This window comes from Phallusia mammillata, chromosome 5 (genome assembly GCF_965637545.1).
Source record: "Phallusia mammillata chromosome 5, kaPhaMamm4.hap1.1, whole genome shotgun sequence".
Classification (NCBI taxonomy): Eukaryota; Metazoa; Chordata; class Ascidiacea; order Phlebobranchia; family Ascidiidae; genus Phallusia; species Phallusia mammillata.
The window spans coordinates 1,875,753-1,896,190 of NC_137256.1; the positions used below are offsets into that span (position 1 = coordinate 1,875,753).

Sequence of the window (20,438 nt, forward strand, 5' to 3'; positions counted from 1 at the left end):
GTTAATTTGGGGCGTTGTGATAAGTTTAATAATGACCTTTATTTCGTTTTAAGGGACACCCGTCGTTCCTCCAACGCCTCGTTCAACAATCAATTGTGCTTCCAGTGCAAAAACGACTCCATGATCATTGCAAGGTCAAGTGTGTGTAATGACGTCATCGATTGTCCTGATATGAGCGACGAATGTAATTGTACTGGGAAAGTCCCCGAAATATGTGACAAATCAAAACGTTATCGTCGGTAGGTTTACCTGATTTTCTTCTGAATAAACGATCGTGGCAACAAAGTAACTATTTTTAACAATTGTTTCTGAAACCTTTTGCTGTACTGCTTTAACAGCTTGACGGTTTAATTAATACGGACAAATCTCAATAATGGTTAAGAGTGGACAAACTGACACCAGTTTAACATCGGGATTCATGTTAAATTATGAAATACATTTACTCTCATGTGCAGATGTTACCAAATTTGCCTTGTTTAATTGCCAACGCGCGGGGCACAGGCGCCCACTCTAGGAACTATTGTTTTGGTTGCAACTAGCGTAACTATTTTAAACCCAGCTCAGCGGGACGATGCGATTGTTTCGACATTCATGGAGTTTGTCTCAATATAATCTATCCGACCAACGCTTCATGTCCAAAAACAAAAGATGAGGTCTGCAAATCATATGCACCTTGTGATGGAAATTCCCCGTGCGAACATCTCTGCCCCTCCCACTTCTGGTGTTCGGAATCGGTTTGCTGGAAGCGTTCATCGGTGTGTGATGGCGATCCCTGCAACAACTGCCCTGCGCTACCCCGACCGAACGGACACGGCTTCAAGTGCATCAGAAACGGTAAAACTTGCACGTTGCCCCAGCAGTTGCTGTTGGACGCCGTACAAGACTGCGACTATTCCGCTGATCTCTGCTTCACATCGGTTGATGAAATGATAATTTTGGATCCCAGGTATGTTAGAGCGCTCACAATGCCCGATGTTTTATACGTAGTTTTCAAATTTAATATTTCCCCTGCAGGAACATCCGCCGCTTGCCGTCTGTCACCTTTTATCACACATTGTGCTTCCAATGCATGAATGACCCCATGATGATTTCAAGGTCAAGTGTATGCAATGACGTCATCGATTGTCCTGATATGAGTGATGAGTGTCTTTGTGAGACAAAACAACCGACGGGTTGCGGAAGGTTTTCAATGTAGGTTGAAACGAGTATTTTTCGGAACTAGACCGTCTATCAATGTACTAAAATCGTCGCTTTATCTTTCCTTACCTTGCTACCACTTTTGTCAATTTAAATTGAGCCAAACCAAACCCATAAACACATTATTTTTGCATATATTATACATTGACATATATTATTTACATAATAACATAGTGTATTCCAGGGGTGTCAAACTCAAACAACTTTGGGGGCCAAATACAAACTTTTAAGTAAGTCAAGGGCCGCACTTTGCAAACATTTGTAACAGTGTAACATGACAACAAAAAAGATTGCACTGTGAAAGAGTAATATGCGTTCAGTAATACTATTGAGTACAATAAATAAGAAACAAATGAACATTGCAGCAGAGTGAAAGAACCAACTATGCTTGATTGCTTTGAGTAAAAACAATAGCATACAACTTCGCGGGCCGCATGTTTGGCACCCCTGGTGTATTCAATAAAAACGGTTTTGCTTTCACGAAACCTGAACATTACGAGTGCACAGAGCGACCTGCGTAAACCCGAGCAGCTGGAAACGCAGGAAACGCTCGATGGCCAAACGCGCATTTAGAAAGTGAACGCTCAAATTGTTCGCGTCAACCCAGTAATCCACAAATTCGATTCTACCATGTCTACACAATGTAAGTGGTGTGATTGTTTACAGTGGGAATGTGAGTGCCGAGATCGACTGTTCGACATCGACAACCAACAATATTACGGAGAATGGGTGGGAATGTTTTAGGGTGAGTAAAATGTCAAATATGTGATGATTGAATTTACTTGTTTGACATTGTTGGTTAAATGTATAAGTGGGGTAATTAAAATTGAAGCCGAAAAAATACAGTATTGTTTCTCACAAAAGTTTTCGGCCATTTTATTGGCTAATTTGTGGATTTTGTGCGCACTCTTTCCTAAAGATTTATATCGTTTCCATGAAGCATCAATTCAATTTTCAACGACTTGCTTGTGTCATATGTGCCATGAGCGCGTAGAGTTAAGTAATGTAGTAGAGTTAAGTAATTATATTACAACTAACACGATATCTTCCTGACATGTGCAAAAAACGAAACAGACCTGACATGTGTGATATATTGTTTAACTAACGCGATATCTTGTTTTGCATGTGTCCACAAACTGTACGTGTGAACAACCAACAATAGAAAGTAAGTTATTACTATCCATTGAACGAAACAGACCCGACATGTGTGATATTTTGTTAAACTAACGCGATATCTTGTTTTTGCATGTGTCCACAAACTGTACGTGTGAACAACCAACAATAGAAAGTAAGTTATTACTATCCATTGAACGAAACAGACCTGACATATGTGACATTTTGTTTAACTAACGCGACATGTTGTTTTGCATGTGTTCACAAACTGTACCTTCAAACAACCAACAATAGAAAGTAAGTTATTACTGTCCATAGAACGAAACAGACCCGACATGTGCGATATTTTGTTAAACTAACGCGATACCTTGTTTTGCATGTGTCCACAAACTGTACGTGTGAACAACCAACAACAGTGGGTAAGTTATTAGTATTCATAGAACGAAACAGACCTGACATGTGTGATATTTTGTTTAACTAACGCGACACGTTGTTTTGCATGTGTCCACAAACTGTACGTGTGAACAACCAACAATAGAAAGTAAGTTATTACTATCCATAGAACGAAACATACCTATAGCATGTGTGATACTTTTGTTAACTAATGCGATATCTTGTTTTGCATGTGTCCACAAACTGTACGTGTGAACAACCAACAATAGGTGGTAAGTTATTACTACCCATAGAACGAAACAGACCCTGACATGTGGGATATTTTGTTTAACTAACGCTATATCTTGTTTTGCATGTGTTTACAAACTGTACATGTGAACAACCAACAAAAGATTGGGGTAAGTTATTACTATCCATGGAACGAAATAGACCGTACATGTGTGATATTTTGTTTAACTAACGCGATATCTTGTTTTGCATGTGTCCACAAACTGTACATATGAACAACCAACAATAGGGGGTAAGTTGCTACTATCCATACAACGAAACAGACCTTACATGTGTGATATTTTGTTTATCTAACGCTATATCTTGTTTTGCATGTGTCCACAAACTGTACGTGTCAACAACCAACAATAGCGGGTAAGTTATTACTATCCATTGAACGAAACAGACCTGACATGTTTGATATTTTGTTTAACTAACGCGACATCTTGTTTTGCATGTGTCCACAAACTGTACGTGTGGACAATCAACAATAGTATGTAAGTTATTACTATCCATAGAACGAAACAGACCTGACATTTGTGATATTTGTTTTACTAACGCAATACCTTGTTTTGCATGTGTTCGCAAACTGTACATGTATTCAACCAACAAAAGATTGGGGTAAGTTATTACTATCCATAGAACGAAATAGACCTTACATGTGTGATATTTTGTTTAACTAACGCGATATCTTATTTTGCATGTGTCCACATACTGTACGTGTAAACAACCAACAATAGTATGACGTAAGTTATTACTATCCATAGAACGAAACATGACATGTTTGATATTTTGTTTAACTAACTCGAGATCTTGTTTTGCATGTGTCCACAAACTGTACGTGTGAACAACCAACAACAGTATGACGTAAGTTATTACTATCCATACAACGAAACAGACCTGACATGTGTGATATTTTGTTTAACTCACGCGATATCTTGTTTTGCATGTTTTAAACTGTACGTGAACCATTCACAAGGTACGAAAAATCAATTTAAGATTAGTATTTGTCGTTTAGTGGCTTCCTTTAAGCAACGAGCTGTTGTGTGACGGGAAACGGGATTGCGGGCTTCCAATTCGCAATGCTGATCAACGAATCTTCCACTACGATGATGATCCTCGCCTCTGCGCGCATCGTAAATATTGCCCAACAACAAACGATCGTCTCAACATTCCTCAATCCAAAGTTTGCGATGGCATTTCGGATTGCAAAGACGAAAGTGACGAAACTGTAACAGAAATATCTGGAAAGTTTCGTTCAAAAATTTGCAACGGTTTTATTGAGTGCAAAGACGGAAGTGACGAATATTCGGAAACTTGCACAAAACAAGGAAGGGTCAATTGTTCAGCGTTAAATGGAGCCAAGGTATGTTAGCATCTGTGGATCATAATAAGTTAGCATCTGTGGATTTTGTTCATCTTATTGCAGTGGTCTCAAACTTTTTAAAAAAAAAAAACAGTTGCTTTGCCATTATATCGTGGGCTCGCAGTCCTTTAACTGGAATGTGTATTTTAGAAAAATGAAAGTTGATTGCAGGATTTTAAGCTACTTTACGTTTAACAGCTTTACGTTTTTGCAAAATTACGTATAACAATAGTCCAAAAACTGTTTGTGACATCACAAACAAGACAAAAAACATTACGATTGTGCGTGTAACAATTGCGTTTTGTCACGCAATAAAGGCTATAAGGAGACAGTCGATCTTCAGATGTTACTTTGATTAACACTTATTCAGTAGCATAAAGTGACGCCAAAAAAAGTACTTCAACCTATTCGCGGTCCCTGCAAAATTGCTTCATGGACCCTAGTTTGAGAACCGCTGTCTTACAGGTTAATGTGTTTAGGTTTCCATAAGTAAATCAGAGATCTGTGATTTTACGATAAACTGTGATGATGAAAGCGACGAAACTAACTGCACGAGTGACGGGAGGTTCTATTGCGAAAACAAACAACCTTTGTTTGTGAAAAAGGAAAAGGTTTTTAAATATTCTAAATAGTTCGTTGTATGGCAGTTTTAACAAAATATTCCATAAACAGAAATTCAATGGATTCGGCGACTGTTCTGACTGGAGCGACGAATGCCCAACGAAGTCAAGCAGAGCAAATGAAAACGTTTTCTCCTCGCGATACGAGCTGATCGCTAACCCGGTCTTACGAACTGTTGTGTGGATAATGGCGTTCCTCGCGATCTTTGGAAACCTGGTATATTTGTAATGTTTGGCTGAAACAAAGCATAAGTTCTGACAAACTGGGTAGTTTTGCAAATAACATTTTGTTTCCCTTTCTTTCCAGGTCGTCATGGTTACTGAGATAAAAACGTTGGTGACGACAGAATCACAATCGGCCTCATTTCAAACCAACCATCTTCTTGTCTTGAATCTGTCGATTTCTGACCTGCTCATGGGAGCTTATCTGCTCATGCTCGGAGTTGCTGGTGTTCAATATTCTGGAAACTACTGTGCCAACGACCTTGTTTGGAGGTCAAGCCAGAGGTGCATTTCCATGGGCATTTTGGTTTTGCTTTCCAGCGAAACATCAGTAATTACAATGGTCCTGCTGACAGCATTTCGACTTTACGCTGTGAAAAACGTGAGTATTTTTTAATGTATGTGTGCTCTCGTGTTTGCAGCAAGCAACTTATGTTTTGCAGCCGTTTAATGCGCCATTTTTCCCCAAACTGAAGATTATTATCCTTGCCATCATCTTATCTTGGACATTTTCATTCATACTGGCTTTTATTCCTCTTTCGTCTCAATTTCAACATTTGTTTGAAACCAAAGCGTGGATGAAAGAAAATCCTTTCTTTAAGAGTCATGTCGTTGACTTTTCAAGTGAGCAATTGCAACACATGTGTATATTTAACCGTTTTTATCCACCGTGTGTTTTATTGCAGGCATGGACACTTTCATTAAACGGTTTGTAAAGTTTCGACACAATTTTACCATCAACGATTCCCAGACACTCGATGGCGCACTTCTGGGGGAACAAAACTTTTATTCTTGGGCGGATTTTGTCGATATTCTTGAATATTATAACTACACTGAACTGTTTGACATTACAGGATATTTAGAGTATGTATAGTTACAAGCAAATTGGATTTTAGTAATTGTTGCTGTAACTGAATATGTTTTTTCCAGGTACTACAGCACCAATAGTGTTTGCATCAGTAAACTTTACGTGACACCGACCGACAAGGCTTGGCCATTTTCACTTTGTATCATCACTCTAAACTTCGTGGCTTTTGTGTTTGTTGCTGTGGCGTACGTTTGGATTTACAAGAGGTCGGCTGCCAGTGGCAGGCAAGTGAATGAGAGGGCCCGAAATGCGAGAGCTGAAAAGCAGAACCAAGGTATATCCGATAAGCGCAACCTAAATATTGCTCCTAACTTCTGGTGTTTGTTGCAGAAATGCAAAAGAAAATCATCCGGCTGGTCTTTACTGATTTCTTCTGCTGGGTGCCGATCTCAATCATGGCTTTCCTGAACTTCGGTGGAACAACTGTCCCTCCAGTGATTTACGCAGTGTCAGCAATAATCCTGCTTCCCATCAACAGCTCTCTCAACCCTCTCATCTACTCCAACGCCCCGAAAATGCTCTACGATCGAGTTCGGAAGCGTTTACGTGACTTTCGACGACGTCAACAGCCACATGACAACCGACGAGTTAACGTGGCAGTTGTGGCTGAAGCCGCCCTCTGACAATCAAACGACAAGCGACAAACATGATTGACAAGCCAAGCGGCTAAACAGCGCAAACCATGTAGTGTGCGGCATGTACATATTTATTAATTCACTGTTATTCGCGAATATTTCGCTACTACGCGAGACTTTGATCATTTTTGCTATTTTGTGTAAAACTTGGGGTCAAATATATGTTTTTGTTTTGTGCAAAATTTTTTTTAAGCCTAAGGTCCTTAAGCCTAAATGTGTATTTGAGAAAAACAAAAGTTGATTGCAGGATTTTAGCTAGTTATGCAAAATTCCGCATAACAATTTCAACTGTGCGCGAACAATTGCATTTTTGTTAGTTTCGTGGAATAAAGGCTATTATATAGCAATGGAGACAATCGATTCTACTTTGATTTAAACTTATTTAGTGGCACAAACTGACACAAAATAAGATTATAGAATTACTTCAACCTTTTCCCCCCCAAATTGCCTCACGGACTCCTAAAGGTCCGCGGCTCCTGTTTCAGAACCGCTGCAGTAAAGCATACCTCGGCAAAGTTTGGCGCAGTAAACTGAAGAGATATTAAAATCAAAAGGCTAGTTGGGCGTTGCAGAGCGAGCCGCACTATTCGAATCGGGATTGGGTTTAAGAAAACAAATTTTAACTCTTCTAAAACCTGGCAAGTTTCAACGCTGCCAGGTTTGAGTCGTAATTTTACTTTCTATTCACGATTGATTAGTTGCACATAACCTGCATAAAAACCGACAACAAAATGATAAGCTTCTAAATGACAATCGCACACAAACATTTGCCGTGACCGGAACAAGACTCACCAAACTGCGATAATCACTAACCTTAGCACAAATGTTGGAATTAGTTTGTATTTGAGGCGTTCGTACAATAATGTCATTCCCAAAGTCACATATTAAACACAAACAGTACAAATAATACAGCTACAATTATGAATTCGCACGCAGCACTTAGTTTAACAGGAAAATGACAACAATGTTTTTGGGCGATGAATTGTAATTAAACATTATACACTGTAAACCAATTTGGGTAAATCGAGCGAGAGAACTTTGGGTACAGCAGCAATATACCGAAATATTTTGGGTAAACTGTTTTGTTGCCCAATGGTTTATACCCAAATTTAAGTTACCCAAACGTTTTTACCCTACTTTATTGGGTAAAAAATTCTTTACCCAAAATCGTTTGGGTAAAATGGCATGGATACTCTACCCAAAAAAATTGGGTTGTTTGGGGAAAATGTTGGTGTTGGTACTGTAGCCACAATATTGAGGTTTTTTAACTCAACTAACTCTTTTCTTTTAATGTTTGTGCTTTTTTTCAAATTGAACTGTTTTTCCGAACACTTAACGTGTTTAAAACACTTTTAGCTTGGTTTAATCTAAACTACGACCGGTTATTGGAAAATGATACCAATCGAAAATTTTTCGAAAGATCGAAAATAAAAATAATAAGAACAAACAAAAAAATCCCACGCTAAATCGCCCGCCCACTGGGCTTAAAATTGCGTCATGCTTGGCTGACCGCCTGCGATCAACTGCCAAACAAAAAGTGCGGGAATCTTAACTCCCTTAGTCCCTTGGGCTTTGCTGTTTTGCCCGTTCCTGCGTGAAAGTGCCTAAACTAGCCCTATAGAGACCAGAGAGATTGGTGCTGTACTGCTGTTGAAAGTAGAAAGTAGTGCGAAGGTTGATGGAGGAATTCAAGGTTTAACCGATTTTGTCGAAACTGTTCTTGGTGACTTGGACGTCGCACAGAAAGAGATTGATACTTGGAAGTAAGTTTCATATTAATTATTAATGACGTTTATGGTTGAAAAGAGATTTTTTAATAGCCCTATGTTTTGTTAAATTTTGCGTATGGGATAGCATATTATGGTTTGTATTTGTCTAGATTTGGTAATTTACTATGTTGCTGTTGTTTGTTTGCTGGTAATATTTAAATATTCAGGCAAACACAACAAGGTTCGAGAGAAGCATTGGGTGATCGTCAGCAACCCACCTTGGTTGCACATGGAGATATTTCTTTTGCTTAAAAAATAACCTTGTTTTCTGAGCAAAACCCTGTACTGAGAGTGAATGGTATCATCAAAGGCATCACAGCCTTATTTTCATTGTACTGTGTACTTTACTATGAACACTGTCTGCATGTTGATAAAGTTTTACAATTTTTGCAAGTATCATTTTGATAGTCCAGACTAGTCAATGTATGAATAATTGTGTTGTATGTTGTAATTAGTTTTTTCGTTATGTTTTTTCTTCTGTAGCATGTTTGGGAAAAAAGTGTGTTTCTTCTAACAATAAAACATGAAATCTGTATGATTTTTGTGTGAAAAAACGTTCAATCAATTTTGGGCATAGTGTGTAAAAACCCAAAATAATAACCACAGATAATTAGGTAAATTCGAATTATACCCAAAAATTGTTGGGTAATTCAATAGGGTAAAACCGTATTTTACCCAACCAATTTTGGGTTTAAACTACCCAAAAAAAATTTGGGTTTCCCCACCAAGATACCCAACGTTTTTGGGTTATTTTTACCCAAATTGGTTTACAGTGTACATTTGGCAGACTAACATCAAGTTTACACAACTTTCAATATCAAATCCGCCTACTAGTAACTTTAGGCGACAAAATGCAAATTATTCCTAACGCGCAAAACATAAGAATATCTCATCAAAATTACGTTTAAATATATTCAAGATTTATTGCGCAGTGTCACAAGCGGGTTTCCGAACCAGCTTCATACATTCAATCGTAACAATGTTGTTCAAAAATTGTGCTAAACAGCAAATTGCGAACGGTTTTTTGTAGGCGAATCTGATTCCTTCTATCTAAAGTTTAAATACAATTAATGCATACAAACTGCACGAAACTCATTAGTAAACATTCTAATCTGTTGGAGTTAATGTAAAGAGTAGGAAATGTTGAACCCAGGATAGTTAATGGAATCATCCGTTGTAAACTCCATCCATTAACCGCATGAGCTACAACCAGGGGGATAAACAGAAGAAGCGTAACTGTAATAATAACTTCCCGCGCGTACGCGGAATTTGGATCCGCGACTTGTGTAGCTCGAGTCGACGTTCATACGGGATGTAGAGGTCCGGAATGGCGAAGTGTAGCTCCAACCTGTGAAGGTCGCCAGCAGGTGGCGGTGTGCGTCGTCCAGCTGCACTTTGTCGTATGAGCTGAGCGCGAGATCGTCCACATTAAGCTCGATGTCGTAACCCGCGTAATAATTATTCACCGACCATATCATTATTCATAATTATTCACCGACGTGCAGTTCATGTCGTCGCCATTTAACCGGGGTAGTTTGGTGACGTAATGTGCTCGTCACTCCACGGATCGACGTACACGTAATCACCACCTACGCAAACTGTGACGTCAGTGGCGTTACCAGGGAGACCAGTGACGTCGGTGATCGGCGGTTTATCGGTGCTGGAAGGAATCACACTGACTGATGCGACCGCCCAGAATAATATCGAGTCTTACTATATTATCGTCAGGCACTCGTACCAGCCACCCGATATCGGCGGAGTTGGGGTAATTGTTGGAGTAATTCGGTAACATTACTTCACCCATCATATATTGTGCACTGGCCCCATACATATTGACCACAACTGTGCTTTGTTGAGTTTTTTCACCCCGGCATTCATCATATCGACGATCCTCTCCTGATATTCAACGTTGAACTTAACCTTTTTAACGCCCTTGATGTGAATCGTGTTTTCCGCTGTTTGGGTGCCAGACTTCTGTGACTTTCACAATCATTCAACTGTGACCTTCATAATCATTTAACCGTGACCTCCATAAATATTCAATCTTGACCGTCGTAAGCATTCAACTGTGACCATCATAACCATTCAACTGTGTCTAGTATAATCATTCAACCGTGAACACCATATTTTTCAACCATGGCCGACCATTACAAATAACTTTTCAATAATAGCTTGGACAAAATCTTTGCTACAGACAAGCGAACAAAACTAAAATAAAAATCTTTTCACATGCACTCGCGAACGAAGCGGCACGAATATAATCTTTATTCGCCACCGACACATTGAATCAAACATTTCGGGCCTGGATTTAAACCTTAAACCTCCCGCTCACCTGGCAGACGTTTCAGCGCGTGTACTTCTGTCACGTGACCTCCCTCTGCTGCACGATCACCAATCTTTTGCGCCACCTCGCGGGGAACCTTTTTGCCGCGATACGACAAGGCATTGGTGTTCATCGTGAATGACGTTATCACTGCAGAATCGGGGAGGAATGTGTGGAAGCCTACGTCATCAGGGGATTCCCCGAAGTTTTTGATGTTGATTTTGAGGGAAGTTCCTAAAGTTGGTGGAGGATTTGTTTGACTGGAGTTGGACTGAAAACAAAAAAGTTGCACTTGTGCTCAACTATCCAGTGGTGGGATTCAGCCAGTTCGCACCGGTTCTATAGAATTGTCTCACGAATTTTTATGAGATCAGCGAACCGGTTAGCATTACTGGTTACTGTCAATGGACTTTTTGTAACAGAACCAGCTGAAAAATATGACTTTGTGACAGAACCAACTGACAAAATATTTGAAGCCCACCACTGGTAGTGTTTCTTTTTTATATGTTTATTACTTTAATGTGAAGTGGTTTATTACTGTACAAATATCGACGTACGGAAGTATTTGTAATGTAACCAATTACATTTATTACATGGTCTTTACACCGATTGCTTTAACAAAGTTTTACAGTTGCATTTGTCGATTTCAGATTTTGTAGCGTATTGTTGCTTGTTGCAAAAAACAATTATGCAGCAAAAATGTTTACAACCTCTAAGTTAAACACGTAAAAAGTATGTAGAAAAAGTAGTTTAACCAACTGCAGGCAGATGGCTGAATGGTCTGGGGCTCCTGTCAACAAACAAGCGTTAAAAGCTGATTGCGCGTCCTTGGTTCGAATCTCATTCGAAATGTAACCTGGAATGAAATTGGAAGTCTAAATTTCTTTATTTTCGGGAACATTTTTAAAGAAATGCTTTAAAAATATGCTTTCAAAAAATAGAAACATTTTTAAAACACAAAAATGCTTTGGGTTCTGCAAATATGTGTTGAATACTAGATAGATATAACATGTTTAAGGCACATTAGGCACATTACTAACCAAGCCAACAGTTTCACAACACCATTTACGAACATACCTCTTTCAATGTGTGATTTTGATCAAATACATAAATTTTAAAACATATTTTTAAAACAAAAACCGATTTAAACTATGAAAACATACTTACGGGTACTAAACTAGTATTAAAAAAAATTTTAATTTACCTTTTTGCAACTTAAAACAAAAATGCTTCCGCGCCGAAATGCCACTCGACACACTTGAATAATTTTAGTGACATCACGACCAATCAGCTTTCGAGCTTCACCCGCGTCAAAGTCAATCCTTTCCTTGCAAAGTCATTTGCTTGTGGAGTTGGTGGCGTGCGGAGGTGGAAGGCTGGCGGTGTATTAAGGTGAGTTTCAATGTAATTCTTTGTTGTAAAAGTTAGGTTACTTATTACTGTGTATCGCCACATGTGATTGTGTAGGGATAAAATTTGGAACAAGTTTGTTTGTAACATGTAGTTTATAAAATTTGTGTGAATTGCAAATTACAGTTAAAGGCCTATAAACAACTAATTATGTAGCAATACTTTGCGTCATAGGCGTAAAAAATATTGCAAAATAAAACTTTGTATTGACACTTATATATTTTTGCAGCTTTCATTGCATCAATTACACCGTCAGAAGTTATAGATAATTCTTCCGTCTCCAAGTTCAGGTAAAATTACCTTAACATATTTAACATTTAACTATTAATCGTTTCAGCTGCTAAACAAAGTTAACTTTACTGTCAAAAACAGAACCAGGTCACTAAAGCGTTTACTGTACGTGGCAAGTTTATCCACGCACATTTTTCTGTGACGTAACACACGGCGCTTTTCCTTAAGGCGCTGATTTAGAAAATCGCGTCTCGTGCGCTTTTTGCCTGTAGAAATGTTGGGTTCTAGTGCAAAGAAACCTTTGTTGTTTTGCAATGATACAATACTTTCCTTACAACGTAGAACTGATGTCATATATATAAAGTGCTTTTTATTGACAGATTCAAATCACCTCGTCTGCCCAACGATTTCATTCAACTCAATTCTCATCCATCAACCAACGTTCCTCAACTTCAAATATTTATTTGTATGTAAACACAGGAGTCTGTCGTGGGTCAACCGGGTTTGCGGAACTGTTAGGCCTAACTTAGGTTAACTGGCGCTAGGGTGAGTGATCTATTCTTTGCCGAGGTTGACTCGTGAAGGAAGTCTTCCTCGGTGGTCAAAGAAGGGTCCAAGTCGGTAGGAGTGCTACTATGTCAGCAAGTTGGCGCTAGGGATAGAACTAGAGTGGCACTCGTCAACTAAGGTTAGGTTAGGTAACATAGGTGGGGTACGTTTGGGATTCGTGCGCCACGTAGGACCTTAGTTTAGATCGATTTCTAGCTAGGCGTGGCGCGTTGCTAAATGGCTTTAGCTAAAATAAGGTGCGCTTAGAAACACGGCCTTGGCATGGCATCCACCGCATTCGCTGGCCGCGGTGTAGGCGGGGTCAGAGTAGGGACACCGCTACCCCCAATGAAAGTCCAGGCTCGTGGACCTGAGGGGGCCGGCATAGCATTTTGTCCGAAAAGTCCCGCGAGCCACCCTGGTAGGGCGCAAACTGTTGTTAATTGTTTTCCCAGCCCAGCGGTTGCGTAATTTATTTGGGTCCTTGCGGGGGGACTCTGAGGGCAAGGGGCAGTGACGCGATCTGCAGAGTTATACGCTGTAAATGTCACTGTTCCTTTTCAAACAAGACTTCTGCGCCTATACTAACTGTAAAATAGGGATGTTGTGGATTTTTTTTTCGGGTTTTGACCAGCTTGTATGATCTATGCTTGTGCATCCATTTCTAAGTTTTCTTCACTAAGAAGAGACTGCGAATTGGATATCAAGCATGTGATGTTAATGGCCTCGATATTCGCGATAAATTGATTATTACTTAACATGGCGCTGATTTATTGCCCCAATGCCCTTGTTTGCTGGTCAAACCTATTTTTTTTCGTGGATTTAGGCTAACTTACTTACATCTTATTTCAGTTACGTATTCCTGCTTGACCCGGCCACCCTGTCATTATGGGGCAGTGACATTTTGGGTGGTTGTAAAACACGACAGACTCACCTTCTACTTTTCTAGGCTAATTTGCGACGGTATGCAGGTCAGTTAGTCGAGGTAGCTTGTGTACTTTTACGTCGGCGGCGCAGGGACGATGGCGGTTCCAACGTTTTGTTTCAGAAACATTTTTCGATTCCCAAAGCATTCTAACACCAGTTACATGCGAGAGATCAACGAAGATTTCATCCACCGATTGCTTGCACTTATATTTTTGAGCTTGCGTTTTCCCTCTTTCATCAACAAAAATGTGTGCGAGTCCACTTTTTCTATCCTTTTATTTCTCGTTAGTAAGACCAGTTCTTGGGGGGTGTTGTGCCTTTTTACATCAGCCGACAGGTTCTCTATGCTATCGTTGTGTTTTTGTTTATAGCTCGTCGCTCTAACCGTGCGAACCGCCATCGTCAAGTGTTAGAAATGCAGACAGTTGAAAGTTACTCCGAACGTCCGTTTGTCCATTACATTTCACTTTTAAACGTTATTTTTATGCTTTTCAGATTCAGTGCCACATTTATGTTCTTTATTTGCCAAAAATTGGAAACAATTTGAATTGAATTTGTTGGAATCTGATTCTTGCATTACAGGTACTTTGTAATTTTGCAATAATTACAAACCAAATTGTTTTGTTTTTGCAGGTTTTCTTGTTTTGCAGGTTTAGTACATTTATTGGTTTTCAGTATTTAACTTTATTAATACATTGATTGTTTTTCTGGTTATTTTTGTTTTTCAGGTTTAATATTGTTTTGTTTCCACAGATTTAATAGGAAACTTGCTTTTCAAACATTTAGTTTTTTAAAAACCTTACTGCATTTCACTTTTCCACAGGTGTAACATATTTTTTGTGCATTTTTAACCTTTTTGCAGAAATTTATCCTTAGCACTATAAATACACTATAGATCGCATCTTCTTTAATCCCATTTTTTTAGGTATAACACACATCTTGTTTTTGTTTTTCAGGTTTAGGCGATTTAGGTTATTTAATTGTTAAAAGTTTAGGAGCTTATGTGAATATTGAAGCTTTTTATGTTAGTTTTGTTTGTTTAAAAAACATAAAAGTCATTTTCTACTTCGTTCTGTCGACTTACCGTCTAGAGAGGACCCCAGGTTTTAAACTAAGTTAATGTTTTTAGATCAACACGTCTATTTTATAGTAAGCGCAACATAAAAACAAAATACAACTGCATTACTAGGAATTTACATGCAACACATTTTAAATAGTTTTGTATTTTTAACAGGAGGTCAACAGGTCAACGAAGAGAGGTCAACAGGTCAACGAAAAAAAAATGCGAGGTAATACTCGTTTCACGTTAAGACTGATAAACATTGTACTGAAGTATTTGATCTTTCCCACTATCTTGTATTTTGTTTCCAGGTTTTACAGAAGATCCAACTCAGCATGGAGGAAATGGTCGAGATACACTTGCACTTAACCTCCAACTTTACGAGGTAGCTGTTTTATTCACTGAGTAACGTTGTTCATCATGCTTCATGCTTTATAATTGTTAATGTAAGTTTTTGTTAGTGCATGATTTAAATCCTTCCTCTGACATTGTTGGTTTTTTCAGGCTCTGAACACATCATCTTATCGCCGCAGCAGCATTTTTGAAGCTAGAAGCTCGATCTGCGCACGACAACCACGACCAGTTTTGAAAGGTAGCTTGTTACTTTCAAGGAGAAACATTGTGTTTCTGTCAGATAGTGTATGGTAAATGTATGTTGGGTTTTCATTTGTTACATTCTAATTTGTTTTTCAGGCGATGCAGAAATGGCAGCACAACATCGGCCTCCTACACACGCAATGGAGCCACAAGGTAATTAAATGCCTAAAGTATTTTTATGCGATGCTACACGAAGCATGTTAAATCATCTTATTTGTGTACTATAATTCAACACTGTCTTGCGCTAAAGAGAATGCTTAAATATAAAATAAACTTTTGCCTTGGTTCGCCTTTAAGGCAATTATTTTCGTTTTTTATGCCTTGTATTAAGTATCCTAGACTAGTTTGTTAATGTTAACCAATAAAATCGAGAGTACATTTTTTAAAGCTTTGTGAATTTCTTTTGTTTATGGTAATTTTCAACTTATTGTTCAGGTGCTACAACCTCATCACGTTGCTGAGATCCAACAAATCAAAGAACTTTATCAACCAATCCGCTTAACAATCGAGCTCTACAAACAAGCTGGCACGGCAAGAAACATCAGCCCAGCTTCGAACTCAGCAAGTTCTGAATGTAGCAACGGTTGTCATGCAATTGACACGTTACTTATTCTGGACCAATCCGCTTCCTAGCCTAACAAAACCGTGGAAGTGGTTTGGAGACATTTTCCAACGGTGGTATTCCACAAACTGGTGCCGTTACTGGAAGCAATATGACGAATTCAGTCACACTATCGGACAAAACGTGTTTTCTAGCACACATTAACACAAATATGAAGCGGCGGTTTGAAGTATATTTCTGCGCGGACATACCGTATTTATTAGATTGTAAGTTGCGGCTTGTATAGTGTTTCAATTTCCAGGGCGGATTATATTTTTTTGTCCATTTTATTTTCTAGCCCGGTCTGCGTTTTCATTTATTTGATGTCAATAGTGTATTACACAGCATTCGTACGGATATAAAAACCTGCATTGCCCCAAATTACATTTCTCACCAAAACTTTCTTCTATCTACACGATTCTGCAGTATTGTTTGTTTGTTTTACTGCATTAATATGAACTTTTTCATGGTTTGTGTATCTATGCCTAACCCATATGAGTGTGGTTCAAATAATTTTGCTGTTATGATACAAGCCCCCTGCTTGTTACTTACGTTTTTTTTTTTTTGGTTACACAACTTTACACTGCTCTGTATGTTTTTTTCTTTGAATCTTTATTTCATTGGTGTAAAATGCTCTACAACAGCAGTTAACCATTTTCGTTCTTGTTTGTACCCCTAAAAACAAACCTATGCATTTCATTTTAACCCTCCATATCAGAAAATAAAATTACCCACTATGACGTCATGGCATGATGACGTCACCGAAAAAAATGGTAATGGTAATGACAAAATTGTTTCAACCCTTTTGGGACCAGAAAGGGTTTTTACCCACAGGGGAATATCCACTGCGATAAAACTGGTGTAAGTTGATTCAACAAAACGTAAAAAATTATTTAATTTCTCTTTTTACTAAATTAGGTGTAAGTGTGTAATGTTGTAGTATGTACGTGTTCTGATAAAAAAAATCTTAAGCGTTTAACGTGTCAATTAAAATGGCTCCGGTTCCTAGTCCAACAAAAAGTTTCCGAAAAACAAATGCTTTGTCCACCAGATTGCATCATCAAAGTTGGTGTTTAACCTGTGTGATGCCTGATCAGTTACTTACAATTCTTGTTTGTAAATGTGTGAATGTTTCTGTTTATTGTGCGGTTCTGTTTGTTTGCTGTTTTTTTTCGATTGTTTGATTCTTTCCTTTAACTTTCAAATAATATAACTTATGTCCTTGCTTTCTAAAATCTGGGGAAAGTTACAACGCGAAGTGAATTAAATATAATGTCTTGTGCTGAGATACAATAATGCTCTGTATAATGTACTACATAGTAGATGTTAAACCATACAAATATCATTTAAAATTGGGTCTCTAATCAACTTCACTGGTTATATTCCCAGAGCTGAAGTTCCTATTTACAAACCACATGTAAAAATAGTAGCATATTCAAGCTTTAAAATTCCTCCACTTTTAAATTCCTTATCTGAACTCCTGTTTGATACTTAATAATTTTACAAATTTTCTGCTTACAATTTTTTACATTTAGTCAATTCAAAACTTTAAATGTTGTGCTTACCAAGTCAACAATAAAATTGAAGGATTTTGCAATGTTGACCAAGGATTTGCAAAGTTTCCTAACTTTAGTTATACAATGTTTAAAAACTAACTTGCACAGAAAATGTGCTCAAGTTGCTCTGTTCATTCATTTTCTCTTGATCGCAACTTTCTGAACTGAATATTCTTCGTTATTTCTTTCCTTAACATGTTTGAGCACGTTGCAGTCATGCAAGAGAAAACTAACTTTACAGATATTATACCTTGTTTTTATGTCCCCCTGATTGCAGTTTATTGAACTAGCTATCAATCTTCTTGATTTCCCAAAATAGAAAGCTGATGAATAAAAATATATTACAGCAAAACTTTCGTGCTTTGTTATGATAGTGTAGAGGTAATAAGTAGAAGATAAATCACAGTACGCCAGGCCCGTTAAAAGCGCCATACCGAATATATGTTCATCTAAAGTGGGAGATACATTACAACGACCCTCCAAAATAGACCAATTTCAAGTTATTAAATTATTATCCGTCATGCTCGAGAAATCTTTTAATCGTTTAAAAAAAACTGTGGGGAAATATAATATTGCGAAAAAAACACAAACAGTATTCCAATACTAATGATGTTTTCGGTGGGTTTTTGCCGGAATATTCCAGTTTCAAACTGGTTCTAGCCGGTTTTAGCCTCCTACCGAAGCACCAAACCGGTTTAAACCAGTTTCTAAAATCGAAAATTTTGACCCGATTTTCGAAAAAACCCTAAGGCTATAGCCTTTCCGTTTTTTCGATTTTTGGGGGTCAAGAAATCGAAGAAAAATCCGGTTTTCGGTGGGTTTTTGCCGGAATATTCCAGTTTCAAACTGGTTCTAGCCGGTTTTAGCCTCCTACCGAAGCACCAAACCGGTTTATAAAATCGAAAATTTTGACCCGATTTTCGAAAAAAACCTAAGGCTATAGCCTTTCCGTTTTTTCGATTTTTGGGGGTCAAAAAAAATCGAAGAAAAGTCCGGTTTTCGGTGGTTTTTTCCCGGAATATTCCAGTTTCAAACTGGTTCTAGCCGGTTTTAGCCTCCTACCGAACCACCAAACCGGTTTAAACCGGTTTCTAAAATCGAAAATTTTGACCCGATTTTCGAAAATCCCTAAGGCTATAGCCTTTCCGTTTTTTCGATTTTTGGGGGTCAAAAAATCGAAGAAAAGTCCGGTTTTCGGTGGGTTTTTGCCGGAATATTCCAGTTTCAAACTGGTTCTAGCCGGTTTTAGCCTCCTACCGAAGCACCAAACCGGTTTCAACCAGTTTCTAAAATCGAAAATTTTGACCCGATTTTCGAAAAAACCCTAAGGCTATAGCCTTTCCGTTTTTTCGATTTTTGGGGGTCAAGAAATCGAAGAAAAATCCGGTTTTCGGTGGGTTTTTGCCGGAATATTCCAGTTTCAAACTGGTTCTAGCCGGTTTTAGCCTCCTACCGAACCACCAAACCGGTTTGAACCGGTTTCTAAAATCGAAAATTTTGACCCGATTTTCGAAAAAACCCTAAGGCTATAGCCTTTCCGTTTTTTCGATTTTTGGGGGTCAAAAAATCGAAGAAAAGTCCGGTTTTCGGTGGGTTTTTGCCGGAATATTCCAGTTTCAAACTGGTTCTAGCCGGTTTTAGCCTCCTACCGAAGCACCAAACCGGTTCATACCGGTTTCTAAAATCGAAAATTTTGACCCGATTTTCGAAAAAACCCTAAGGCTATAGCCTTTCCGTTTTTTCGATTTTTGGGGGTCACAAAAAATCGAAGAAAAGTCCGGTTTTCGGTGGGTTTTCGCCGGAATATTCCAGTTTCAAACTGGTTCTAGCCGGTTTTAGCCTCCTACCGAAGCACCAAACCGGTTTAAACCGGTTTATAAAATCGAAAATTTTGACCCGATATTCGAAAAAACCCTAAGGCTATAGCCTTTCCGTTTTTTCGATTTTTGGGGGTCAAAAAATCGAAGAAAAGTCCGGTTTTCGGTGGGTTTTTGCCGGAATATTCCAGTTTCAAACTGGTTCTAGCCGGTTTTAGCCTCCTACCGAAGCACCAAACCGGTTTAAACCGGTTTATAAAATCGAAAATTTTGACCCGATTTTCGAAAAAACCCTAAGGCTATAGCCTTTCCGTTTTTTCGATTTTTGGGGGTCAAAAAATCGAAGAAAAGTCCAGTTTTCGGTGGGTTTTTGCCGGAATATTCCAGTTTCAAACTGGTTCTAGCCGGTTTTAGCCTCCTACCGAACCACCAAACCGGTTTAAACCGGTTTAAAAAATCGAAAATTTTGACCCGATTTTCGAAAAAACCCTAAGGCTATAGCCTTTCCGTTTTTTCGATTTTTGGGGGTCAAAAAATCGAAGAAAAGTCCGGTTTTCGGTGGGTTTTTGCAGGAATATTCCAGTTTCAAACTGGTTCTAGCCGGTTTTAGCCTCCTACCGAAGCACCAAACCGGTTTGAACCGGTTTCTAAAATCGAAAATTTTGACCCGATTTTCGAAAAAACCCTAAGGCTATAGCCTTTCCGTTTTTTCGATTTTTGGGGATCAAAAAATCGAAGAAAAGTCCGGTTTTCGGTGGGTTTTTGCCGGAATATTCCAGTTTCAAACTGGTTCTAGCCGGTTTTAGCCTCCTACCGAAGCACCAAACCGGTTTAAACCGGTTTAAAAAATCGAAAATTTTGACCCGATTTTCGAAAAAACCCTAAGGCTATAGCCTTTCCGTTTTTTCGATTTTTGG

The 20,438-nt window shown here is 38.6% G+C and overlaps 2 protein-coding genes and 1 long non-coding RNA gene across 3 annotated transcripts; all 3 read left to right on the top strand.

Annotated features, from left to right (window-relative positions):
- Positions 1-3,672: 3,672 nt before the first annotated feature.
- On the top strand, positions 3,673-6,866 carry LOC145230664 (relaxin receptor 1-like). Its single transcript, XM_080096157.1, has 9 exons — positions 3,673-3,837; positions 3,989-4,336; positions 4,816-4,947; positions 5,009-5,173; positions 5,264-5,560; positions 5,622-5,802; positions 5,865-6,042; positions 6,109-6,320; positions 6,377-6,866. Exons 1-9 carry the CDS (start codon positions 3,793-3,795, stop codon positions 6,667-6,669), a joined length of 1,851 nt encoding a protein of 616 aa, XP_079952283.1. The 5' UTR covers positions 3,673-3,792; the 3' UTR covers positions 6,670-6,866.
- A 936-nt stretch (positions 6,867-7,802) lies between these two features.
- Positions 7,803-8,988, top strand: LOC145230594 (uncharacterized). The gene is made up of 2 exons (XR_013860691.1): positions 7,803-8,444; positions 8,618-8,988. It is a non-coding gene; the product is annotated as an uncharacterized LOC145230594 (long non-coding RNA).
- Positions 8,989-14,816: 5,828 nt separating this feature from the next.
- LOC145230235 (uncharacterized) lies at positions 14,817-17,907 on the top strand. Its single transcript, XM_080095617.1, has 6 exons — positions 14,817-15,039; positions 15,125-15,179; positions 15,262-15,335; positions 15,455-15,542; positions 15,644-15,700; positions 15,983-17,907. The coding sequence occupies exons 1-6, from the start codon at positions 15,010-15,012 to the stop codon at positions 16,006-16,008; spliced, it is 330 nt and encodes a 109-aa protein (XP_079951743.1). The 5' UTR covers positions 14,817-15,009; the 3' UTR covers positions 16,009-17,907.
- The last annotated feature ends 2,531 nt before the right edge of the window (positions 17,908-20,438 follow it).

Coding starts and splice junctions, on each gene's coding strand:
- LOC145230235 (XM_080095617.1), top strand. CDS start 15,010: ATGTTTTTAGATCAACACGTCTATTTTATA. Junction 15,040..15,124: donor ATCAACACGTCTATTTTATA/GTAAGCGCAACA, acceptor TATTTTTAACAG/GAGGTCAACAGGTCAACGAA. Junction 15,543..15,643: donor ACCACGACCAGTTTTGAAAG/GTAGCTTGTTAC, acceptor TTTGTTTTTCAG/GCGATGCAGAAATGGCAGCA.
- LOC145230664 (XM_080096157.1), top strand. CDS start 3,793: ATGTGTCCACAAACTGTACGTGTGAACAACCAACAACAGTATGAC. Junction 3,838..3,988: donor ACAACCAACAACAGTATGAC/GTAAGTTATTAC, acceptor TTTGTCGTTTAG/TGGCTTCCTTTAAGCAACGA. Junction 5,561..5,621: donor GACTTTACGCTGTGAAAAAC/GTGAGTATTTTT, acceptor TATGTTTTGCAG/CCGTTTAATGCGCCATTTTT.